Source organism: Siphateles boraxobius, unplaced genomic scaffold (assembly GCF_051911475.1).
Source record: "Siphateles boraxobius isolate OS27281-9 unplaced genomic scaffold, OSU_SipBor_1 204, whole genome shotgun sequence".
NCBI lineage: Eukaryota > Metazoa > Chordata > Actinopteri > Cypriniformes > Leuciscidae > Siphateles > Siphateles boraxobius.
Genome location: NW_027508816.1, coordinates 3,580,911 through 3,593,086, shown reverse-complemented (window position 1 = coordinate 3,593,086; position 12,176 = coordinate 3,580,911). Strand labels below are relative to the sequence as shown.

General features: G+C 37.6%; 1 protein-coding gene across 1 annotated transcript in view; it reads left to right on the top strand.

The window, feature by feature from the left end:
* Positions 1–12,176, top strand: part of LOC143745501 (uncharacterized) — a 33,038-nt gene that overhangs the window by 5,389 nt on the left and 15,473 nt on the right. Inside the window, exons 4-12 of the mRNA XM_077237631.1 lie at positions 1,840–1,950; positions 2,043–2,182; positions 2,270–2,354; positions 2,460–2,595; positions 3,066–3,259; positions 4,656–4,781; positions 4,868–5,007; positions 5,119–5,203; positions 5,309–5,465. Of these exons, the coding sequence (XP_077093746.1) occupies positions 1,840–1,950; positions 2,043–2,182; positions 2,270–2,354; positions 2,460–2,595; positions 3,066–3,259; positions 4,656–4,781; positions 4,868–5,007; positions 5,119–5,203; positions 5,309–5,465 (1,174 nt within the window). The remainder of the gene's footprint in view (positions 1–1,839; positions 1,951–2,042; positions 2,183–2,269; positions 2,355–2,459; positions 2,596–3,065; positions 3,260–4,655; positions 4,782–4,867; positions 5,008–5,118; positions 5,204–5,308; positions 5,466–12,176) is intronic.

Genomic DNA, 12,176 nt, shown 5'->3' with positions numbered 1-12,176 from the left:
GCGTCATCAAGTAGGGGCGTTGCCAGGAGCTCAGGGTCTCCAGTGCGTCATCAAGTAGGGGCGTGGCCAGGAGCTCAGGGTCTCCAGTGCATCATCAAGTAGGGGCGTGGCCAGGAGCTCAGGGTCTCCAGTGCGTCATCAAGTAGGGGCGTGGCCAGGAGCTCAGGGTCTCCAGTGCATCATCAAGTAGGGCCGTGGCCAGGAGCTCAGGCGCTCCAGTGCGTCATCAAGTAGGGGCGTGGCCAGGAGCTCAGGGTCTCCAGTGCGTCATCAAGTAGGGGCGTGGCCAGGAGCTCAGGGTCTCCAGTGCGTCATCAAGTAGGGGCGTGGCCAGGAGCTCAGGGTCTCCAGTGCGTCATCAAGACCCCGTTTTAGCCCCACCCAAAAAATCTGTAACGCAGCAATGGTGAAAAACTGTTTAACGGTCTTACTCCACAATTCAGTACTTCACAGTTCACAGTCTTTGTAATTTGTTTTAGCAATACATTTATAACATTTATAATGTGTTTAGAATATTTTTTTTGAATTGCCTTTACAGTGACTTTAAGAAGGAAACTGAGACCACATCCACACGAGCCAGAGTTTTCCTATCCGATCTTTTTTTTTCCTTGTTCTAAATTTTTTTTCGTAAACACGGCGTCGTCTCAAGAAATTTATGCGTACACACGAAACCACTGAAACCGACTGAAAACGTTGTGGTATACATGCCAGACCAGTATGTGGCGCTGTATTTCTGCCACAGAGATACACTAAACAAGGAGAAGATGACTTGGAGGGTGCGCATAACCAGCGGTGTGTGACTAATGCTGACACGTGGTGTGATGACATCATGGTTTCACAAAATGTACGGATTGGCCGTATACACAAAAACGCAAGGGTGTCATTTTCAGATTTATCCACTCTGGGACCCGGTCTAAAAAAATAGCGGTTTCAGAAAACGCCGGACCCGTCTGGACGAAACGCAAATACGATACAAAATATGTACGTATACAGCTAAACGCGTCTCCGTGTGGACAGGGCCTGAGATATGTTGTTGTTCCTGACCAAGTTTTTGGAGCAGTTTGTTGTCTGTCAGTGAACTGTATGTTTATCACCCATTACATTAGGGGTGGGCGATATGATCAAAATCTTATATCAAAAATTTCATAATTATCACAATTTTAAAAGTAATTTTAAAAAGCCTGAAAAAAACTCTGCTTACTGAAGGCAAGTAAACACTGATAAAGAAAGAGCAAAAAACATATTATATGAAAAGACATACCTGACAAACTTTAAGAACTAGAAATACTACATAAAAGTAGGCTAATCAAATGTATACAAAACTGCATAGTCTTTACTGTGTAAATATACATTTATTCTTATTAAAGTTACTAAAGTGATTCAGTCAAGAGCAGTGAGACTTATTCTCTTTTTTTGTTTTGTTTGATTAACATTAATAAACGACAGAAGGTAAATTTGGAAGCTGTCACTTTAAGACTGACTTTACGGATCCATTATACTCGTTTGTTTTCTTTCTCAACTGTTTACGTTCACTTAAGACATAAATTACTGTTTACTTGCAAATGCATGGTCTCTTTGACACGTATAAAGTATGTGTATTTAACCGTTCAAGCCCAATTTGATGGCTAAAAGCACTTTGTCGCGGGTCTCTCGGTAGGTGCTGAGAAACAGGGCGAGCGCATATACTGAAATGAGTTCTCTTCCACTGCTAATTGTGCTTAAAATGCTTTAAAACGCATGCAAACGATAATCTTTCATGACTGCAACAAATTCTGCAAAGCTGCACTGAAGAATCTTAATTTTACATTATATTTACATTCTTTTTCCTCTTTTAAACAGTCTCTGGGCAATAGCTCTGTCAACAATCAATCACCACTGAGGAATGACCCACCAACCTCAGCACCGATAGTACTGGAAACCTGCGAAACAAGAACAAGCAACTCAACATTTGTAATAGCACGTCTTTTGATACACTTGAACTTAAATTTTAGGCTGTTATTTTATTATGTTTAAGAACAAATTGAATGTTCTTCTTTTCACAGGATATACGAGAAATACTGAGCAATTCTGGAGGATCAGCGTTAATATCATCTTTAGACAGAGACAGGCACCTAAGCCTCAAGGAGCGATGTCAGATGGTGCGGTTGTTGGTTTCTCATTTGATGGAAAGGTTTGGGGAAAAGTGAGTAGAAGTATTATTCAAATGATAAAATCACTTGACCAGTGCACATGAATAAAACAACTGGCCTATATGAACGTTTTTTTATAGCCCAACAGCTGAGATCAAAAAGGAGATGGCTTTGGCAATAACTGCCCAGTTTCCTTGTCTGAAAAGCAATGAGGGATACGGATATGTAAGTTCTGCTGACACACTCTGATTAAAAGTTAATCAAGGGCTGATAAAGGGAATTAGTCCCCACTTTATTATGACAGTGATTTATTTATACGTTATGTTGCAGGAGGTATGGTATACACCTTGTCGCTATCGTCACCCTGCAACCGGGTATCTTGAAGAAAGACTCCGCAACGTGAGGAAACGTCTGAGGAAACAGCCATCCCAGAATTCATCTTCCCAAACCAGTTTTCCACTGCCAGGTACGAACTAGGGATGGGTGATTATATGTGTTTGTGGTTAATCTGTCGATTATTTTTTTGATTAATCGATGAATCGGATAAAAAAAACAAAAAAGCATTAATTTCCAACCCTTTATTCAAAACCAGAACTGAGAGTGCAAATTCACAGTGCAAAAAATCGAGTGCAAAAAAATGGACTAACACAAAAAACATACACATGTATGCTTTACATCTGCCAAATATATAGGCTTTCTAAAGATAGAGTACAGCTTTGAAACCAAATCTTCTGCCATCTTCTTGTCAATCAGCTCACCTCACTTTCGTCATGTGATCAATGAAATCTGACTCATGCTGCTGATCTGTGATTCCGACTCACTCGTTCGGCTCTTTTTTTTCCTCTGTTATCTTGCATTAAAAAGCCTCCACTATCTTTCCTGCTTGTGGTTGCCAGATGTTCATGATTTTATTTGAATGTGTTTTAACTTCAATAGAGTCAGAGTTGTCTTCGACTGACATTAACACAATGCTTGAATGGCTGAAGAACAATAGAGGGCCTCACAGTCAAGTCACGGAGTTAATGGGACAAACAGCACCTCATCGAGCTGCATGGATTCGATCCTCTGGAACAGAAACCATAGAAGAAATCAATGGAGAATATCCCAAACTTCACGACTTTCCTGGAATGGTGAGTATAATGATGTGCAGGTTAGGGAAATTTCTGATGGGTTTTAGTCAAGATTTAAACTTACAGACTGTGTCTGCTTCCCGAACAGTGCTAGGAAGACTATTCCAAAGTTTAGGTGCTAAATAGGAAAAGGATCTACCAGTCTGCAGTTGATATTCGAGGTATTATAAACTGGACAAAACTTTGAGGACTATAAACATGAAGGACAATAATGCATAAAGAGCTCGCTCAAGTACTGGGGAGCTTAACCATTTAGTGCTTTGTAAGTAATTAGCAAGTTTTCAAAATGTATACAGTGTTTAATTTGGAGCCAATGCAGTGTTTACAGAAACGGGCTAATATTGTCATACTTCCTGGTTCTAGTAAGAACTCTAGCGGCTGCATTTTGGACCAGCTGGAGTTTGTTTATTATGCATGCTGGGCAACCAGCCAAAAGAGCATTACAATAATCTAGCCTTGAGGTCATGAACGCATGAACTAACTTTTCTGCATTTGTCACTGAGGGCAAATGTCGTATTTTTAAGATGGAACAATGTGGTTTTACAGATGCTAGAAATGTGGCTTTCAAATGAAAGAATCGAAAGAATTGGTATCAAAGAGCACACCCAGGTTCCTAACCGACGACGAAGACTTGACAGAGCAGCCATCAAGTGTTAGACAGTATTCTAGGGCATTACATGCAGAGGTTTTTGGTCCAATCTTTAAATTTTTTCAGAATTAAGTAGCAGGAAATTACTAGTCATCCAATATCTTTATATCAGCAGCTAATTTTGTGAATTGGTAAGTTTCGTCGAGGCACAAAGAAATATAGAGCTGAGTTTCATCAGCGTAACAGGGAAAGCTAATGCCATGCTTCCTAATGATATCTCCCAAGGGTAGCATGTACAGCAACGGTCCTAGTACTGAGCCTTGAGGTACTCCATACTGAACTTGTGATCGATATGATATGATATTATAGGTAGCTTGGAAGATTTTCTCCTTTGCAGTGAGGTTTAAATCCCATCTTGGGTTAAGGTTAATGGCACAGTATATAGGCCAGGGATGACTGTTTTTACGCACTGCACTACAGATAGAGATACTCAGTTTTGTTGTATTAAAAAAACACAGTTTATAGTTTATAAATAGTAATAGTTTGTTTCAGTCATTACTTGGCCTACAGTGTGTTGTTGTTCCTGACCAGGTTTTATAAGCCCTTAGTGTCAGTGAACTATATGTTCTCACACATTAGACACTATGGGTAAAGTAGGGTAAGAAAATACAGATGTTTGAGAATAGGAAAGGGTGAGACTAATTCTGCATAGCTGCACTGAAGAATCTTCATTACAGCCGCACATCGTTGTCATTGCATTGCTGATAACATCTGATATTTACTTTATTTTTATTTTCTTTCAAACAGTCTCTGGGCAATAGCTCTGTCAACAATCAATCATGTCCCAATCAATCACCAATGAGGAATGACCCACCAACCTCAGCACAGATAGTACTGGAAAGCTGCCAAAGAAGAACAAGCAACTCAACCTTTGTAATAGCACGTCTTTTGATACACTTGAACTTAAATTTTGGTAATTGTTTTATTTCAGAACAGATTGAATGTTCATCTTTTCACAGGATATACGAGAAATACTGAGCAATTCTGGAGGATCAGCGTTAATATCATCTTTAGACAGAGACAGGCACCTAAGCCTCAAGGAGCGACGTCAGATGGTGCGGTTGTTGGTTTCACATTTGATGAAAAGGTTTGGGGAAACGTAAGTAGAACTATTAAATGATAAAATCACTTGACCAGTAGAGATGAATTAATAAACTTGCCTATATGAATGATTCAAATGCTTGTTTGTATTGCATGTTTCTTTGTATAGCCCAACAGCTGAGATCAAAAAGGAGATGGCTTTGGCAATAACTGCCCAGTTTCCTTGTCTGAAAAGCAATGAGGGATACGGATATGTAAGTTCTGCTGACACAATCGGATTAAAAGTTAATCAAGGGCTGATAAAGAGAATTAGTCCCCACTTTATTATGACAGTGATTTATTTATACGTTATGTTGCAGGAGGTATGGTATACACCTTGTCGCTATCGTCACCCTGCAACCGGGTATCTTGAGGAAAGACTCCGCAACGTGAGGAAACGTCTGAGAGGCCAGAGACAGCACAGCAATCCACAGTCATCCCAGAATTCCTCTTCCCGACCCAGTTTTCCACTGCCAGGTTCGTGCTAGGGATGGGTGTTTATATGCAAAGGGTTTTAGTGTGCAGAGAGAATGCTGTACGTTAGCTGTTTAGACAATATGCACTAGTGTTGTCACGATACTAGAATTTCTAACTTCGATACGATACCTTGAAAAATATCGATATTCGATACCATTTTCGATACCACAGAGAAAAAAACTGCCACAATATTAAGGGGGTCTTTTTTTATTTAAAGCTAAATATTACAAGTCTAGAACATGACAATGAGGTATATTTTACATGAACAAAAATGTCCTGAGTTCTATCTGTTAATATTTTTTCATTGGACCAGAGCTAACATGATCCGTTGTGTTTTTATTACCTACTGTTATCAAAGATTAAAATATACTGTAACAAATGCATTGGTCATCGGTCATAAATGCTGGTTAATACATTAACTTAATTTGATGAACAGATTTAAACGCAAACGTGTGTGCATCACACGCGGAAACAATGCTCACTGGATCAGCATCTAGTCAAGTTACCTTTATTTATATATTGCTTTTAATAATACAGATTGTGTCGAAGCACTTAACTGTATCAAATTGGAGGATAGAGTGTCAGTAATGTATAATAATAAGGTTAAACATTCAATTTTCAGTTAAAGGCATTTCATTATTGAATTCAGAGATGCCATTGTCTAGCTCAGTTTAGTTTAATTAGTATATGTGTAATCAAATTGATGATAATCGCTAATGAAGGCAAATTGCAGAATTAAATAATAATTTTTGAATAAAGTTAAACAGACACAAGTTAATTTACATCTGACCACAGTTACAATATTTACTTGTCTACGATTCCTCAGTCAGATTATGTTAACTTTAAGAATTACAGTGAAAAAACGAAACACAGACTCATATCAACAACAATACTAGGCCATCTTGGTTAATGTTTCAGAAAAGTTAAAATGAGAAGAGTTACAGTGTTTTAGGATGTTTTTAGCAGTGGTGCAGGTCTGTCCAAAAAACAAACACCCCTGATGCTGAGCATAGCCTATGCTTGCTAAATGGTACCCCTGGAGCCAATTCCTTAAATGTTTTCATCTATAAAATAATTTTACAAAATGAGTGATGAGAGGGATATTGATAGTCAAACAATCTTTTGGGTGCCCGCAGCCCGCTCGCAGTGTGAAGCGCGTGTCCGCGCTATTCTCCGACATGCCCGCTCGCGGTGTGTAGCGCGTGTCCTGTCCACGCCATTCTCCGACTCCGACATGCCCGCTCGCGGTGTTCTTTATCAATCAACCAAAGCCGGTCGCGGGGACGCCGCACTCGCCATCTTTCCATTCACTTTTGCTATTTAACCAGAGCGAATGAGACGAGTGCGTCACGTGTGGTGTTTGTCAACGCGCCTTTGGAGAGAAGTGAAAGTGACTGCTCGGCTAGTATTGGTGTATCGATACTTCGGGAAATTAGTATTGGTACCGTTCAGATATTTCAGTATCGATATTTATCGAAATATCGATATTTTTGACAACACTAATATGCACAGCATAAAACTCTCTCTAATATTACTGTAAAATAAAAGGGATAGTTATATTTATGCATTTGGCAGACACTTTTATCTAAAGCTACTTGCATAGCATTTCAAGGTACACATTTACATTCTTATCAGTTCTTGCTTTCCCTGGGAATCGAACCCATGACCTTGGCATTGCAAGCACCAATGCTCTACTGTTTGAGCTACAAGAAAACGACAGCAGATATTACGCAGAATATCTGAGCAATCATCTCTATTCCAAGTCCTCTAAAGTCATACGGTAGCTTTATGTAAGGGACACACTGAAGCTTGACTGATAATCTTCACCTTAGTTTTCAAATATCATGTTTTTAAAATAGATTAAAATTGTTTTTACCATTTTTAGTTTAGGGATTTTAACCTCAAGATGGAAAGTAATCGACTGTTTTTTGGTTTAAAATGTGTATAGCATAGCCTAATAGATGCATTCACTATATACACTATAGTGCCAAATGTTTTGGGATGTCTGCCTTTACATGCACATGAACTTTAATGACATCCCATTCTTAATCAGTAGGGTTTAATATGGAGTTGATCAAACCCTTTGAGCTACAACCACTTCAACTCTTCTGGGAAGCCTATCCTCAAGGTTTAGGAGTGTGTTTATGAGACTTTTTCACCAATTTTCTAGAAGCACATTTGTGAGATCAGGCACTGATGTTGGGATTGGAAGGCTTGGCTGGCAGTCTCCGCTCTTAATTAATTCCCAAAGGTATTCTATAGGGTTGAGGTCAGGACTCTGTGCAGGCAAGTCAAGTTCCTCCACACCAAACTCATCATTCATGTCTTTATGGACCTTGCTTTGTGGACTGGTGCGCAGTCATGTTGGAACAGGAATAGGGCTGGGATAAACGATTATTTTTTAAACGATTAATCTAGCGATTATTTTTTCAATGCATCGATTAATCTAACGATTGATTTTTGCAGTCCGATTCGATTTCGATTATTGATTATCTCCCCATTTATTGACTAATAGCAATTTATACATGTTGATTTACATATATGAATGAAAAAAACATGAATTCCTTAACATTGCAATATATGTTTATTGTTTATGTTTATGCTCTTAAAATTCGAAAATAAAAGACAAGTACAAAGTAATGCATTCTTAGTCAGAGGTAGCATTCAATAAAACCATGAAAACATATAGGTCTAGCTTACTGAAAAAAAGTGCAATCTGTCACGACACATTAAAGAGCCACAAAAAAGTAGGCCTATTTATGGTTTAATTTTCTTTGACTGACCAAATTTGAAAGTTGAGACTTTATTAAATGTTACCTTCTTGGTCCTGTCTGTCAGCGTGTTGTTAGTGTCCTCTGTATTTTTCACGATATTAAAGGGGACCTATTATGCAAAATTCACTTTTGCATGGTGTTTGGACATAAATGTGTGATGGCAGTGTGTGTACGCAACCACCCAGCAGTGATAAAAATACACCCATTCCTTTTTTTTTTTAAATCTCCATAAATCATAAGCAGTGTCTCCCAACGACCTGTTTTCAGAATGTGGCTTTAGTGACGTCACTAAAGCCACAGGCCCCGCCTGAGAGTGTTGACACTATTGGTCGACCGATATGGGTTTTTTGATGGCCGATGCCGATATCTTAGAGAGCAGGGTGGCCGATGGCCGATATAAAGCCGATATTTATACATACATATATATATATATATATATATATATATATGTATGTATATATATATATATATATATATATATATATATATACATATTTACATATATATATATATATATATATATACATACATACACTCACACACACTTTAGATTTATATAAATCAATATTTAATAAATTTGATACATATTTAAAAAATCTTTAAAATAAACATGCTTATGCCTTATACTAGATGCCAACCTCTTGAATCTGCAATACTATTACAGAATTTTTCACAAATAAAGTAATTGTTTAAAAATATATGAATATGTGAATAAAAAGGACATACAGCACACAGTGAAAACAACATGAATATGACACAGTGGGCAACTGGATGTAGCACAGCATATTTTAAATGAAGGATTTAAAGTGTTTCGATCGCGTGCGTCTCCTGTGAAGCTGATCTTCTGTTCGCATTTACTCACTTCGCACGGACCGTCACTCGCAGGAACACATTTATGCAGGCTACAAATGCACACTTCACAAGATATCACAGCTGGATTCGATTAAATCTGCAAGGTTTGTGAAATTAAATGTTTATTAGATATTCAGAGATTTGTTTAGATTATGTAGATGTGCATTTGCTGAATGTTGACAGTAAATGAGAAAGTATTTTAGGCTGATTGTTTGCCTTTTCGGTTACAAATAATATAAAAGCAAACGTATTACTTTTTCACATACCATTTACTTTCTTTGACCAGTTCTGTAGCCACCGGTTCTGTCTAACAAAATATTAGATCTGACTGACAGAGATCGTAAACTAATAAAGAAGGAGAATGTGAGTGAGAGCTGTGTTCTCTTCTCAGGTGCTGGTGTTCTCAGCGCCGCCCGTCAAAATAAGAGTCTGTAGCACCGTCAAAATAAAAGTCCCGCTTCCAACACATCGGCCAATCAGAAAAACTTATCGGCCGATGTCGATATTTCAAAAAAGCCAAATATCGGCCGATATATCGGCCGTGGCGATATATCGGTCGACCACTAGTTGACACTGCCGTTCTAACAAACCGCCCTGGGGTGCGTTTCCCAAAGCCAACTATGGTCGCAAGTTCCGTCGTTACCAATAGAGTTCAATGGAAATTGCGATGCTTTTGGGAAACGCACCCCAGAATGGAGTTCACAGAGTCAGCGAGTTGAGAGTTGTACACATCCGCCATTGCTGCACTGACGAGAATGTCTCCCAAGCGTTGTCGGTGTTGTGTAGCTGGATGTATTAATCCACATAGCCCTATTTATTTACTGGAGCGATAGGCCTAACGTTACTGATCATGGCAGTAATGAAAGTGAGAGCGCGCACTTTATTACAGTTCATAGGAGTTGTTTTACGGATATACAGTTTACCAGTTTATACGGATATACAGTTTACCAGTTTATTAAGCACCCCCTGAAAAGGTGTGTATAATATTTGTTTACTGTTAGTTGTAACGAGTGTTTTTTGTACTTCTCTGTGTATGTTGATAATAATGAAAGGGAGAGGGAGAGAGTTTATGGGTAATACTTTAATGCGGACTTCATATAACGTTACAGTGTTTATTCAGCTCTTACAGTGATTTTCTAGAGTGAAACTGACGCTTCATCTTTTGTGTGATGTGCAATAAACTTCATTGAACTCATCATTATATTTTTACAACATTCGGACGCGGTTCGCTACAACAGGCTTGTACTAATAGTGGATAAAAGAAAGATGGAAAAACAAGTTAGAACCGTAATTAAACTAGACTATACCTGTTCAGTCTCCATACAGCATATATTATCTGGCTCTGTGGGCATTATTGTCCGACTCCGGGTCGAAATGAACACGGCTACTGAGAGTTTATGTTTTGATATTATCATTCCGTGAGATCAGAGATTGTCCTGACTGAGCGCGAGCTCGTGAGGCTCCGCCCTCTGGGCCGGCAGCAGCTGCTCATTTGCATTTAAAGGGATACACACTAAAACGGTGCGTTTTTCTGAGACTCAAAATGTGACAATTTAAACATGCTGTAGAAAATTATCTGTTGGGTATTTTGAGCTAAAACTTCACATACACACTCTGGGGACATCAGAGACTTATTTTCCATCTTGTGAAAAGGGGCATAATAGGTCCCCTTTAATAGCTATAAGCGCATACTTGAAAGTTGAAAGTATTATATGCACATATAACATTTAAAATACAACTTTACAAATCCATTAACGGAAAAAAAAACAGAAAGAAAAAACATACTGTGCGGGAGAGAGTGAGAAGACCATGAGGTCTTATAAGACCACCTCCCCAAAATCTCATTAAATGGACATAAAATTACATGATCAAGCAAGACAATACAATCAATACATCAATCATTTTAATATAGCAAATTAACCAGATAAACTTAATTATATGTTAACATTTTTTCAGCTCTCTTTTGAAAGTGTTTACAGTGATTTTAGTCTTAAAAACGGGGTCTAAATGATTCCAGAGGGAAGGCCCTCTGTATTTCAGTGTAGATTGATTAGCTGTAGTTGTACAAAAAGGAAGATAAAAATCTTTACAACTCCTTGTGGAATAGGCATGAACATCCGAAGAATACATTAAAAAATTATTAAAAGCTCTGGGCATAATATTTGTCATTCACATACTTATACATAAAAATATTTATCCAATAGATGTTAACATTATATTTTTGTCAAGATGTTATATTTTATGATGTTTTGCATGTTGCCCCCCAAATAATATTACAGTACAAAATGTGGGGATAGATTAAACTGTAATATAATGTTTTCATACATGAAATATCAATTAAAGAGCGAACTCTACTCAGTATACCAACAGATTTTTATTATTTTTCTGCAAACATGTTGAATATGATATTTCCAAGTTAGTTTTTGGTCGACAATGACACCTAAAAAATGTATTTGGTTCACTTGGCTAATTTTTAAACCATCAATTGATACCTCTATGTCCTGGCAATCTCCTTTATTTTTTTTACTAAAAATCATAAAATTAGTTTTTTGTATATTAAGAGAGAGTTGATTAACTTTAAACCATTTAGAAATATTTTGTAATTCTTCATTGCTTCTCTTATTAATGTGTCAATGTTAGAATGAGATAATAGAAGACATGTATCATCTGCAAACATGAGTGGCAGAACATTTTTACATACAACTCTTAAATTATTGATATAAATTAGAAATAATAGAGGTCCCAAAATGGACCCCTGCGGTACCCCACATAAAAGTTGTCTCCTATTTGAGCTCAGATTGTTAGCATAAACAAATTGCTCTCTCTCTTCCAAATAGTTTTGTACCCAAGTTAAGGCTATATTTTTAATGCCATCATTTTCTAATTTTGCTAAAAGAATATTATGATTTACAGTGTCGAATGCTTTCGACAAGTCTACAAACATACTAATAGTGTTATTTTTCTCATGCAGATTTTTTGTAATTTTATCGACAAACTGTAAAAGAGCCATGTCTGTAAACATGTTCTCTCTGAAACCATACTGGTGATCATATAAGATCAAATGTTCTGTCAAGTGTTTTAACAT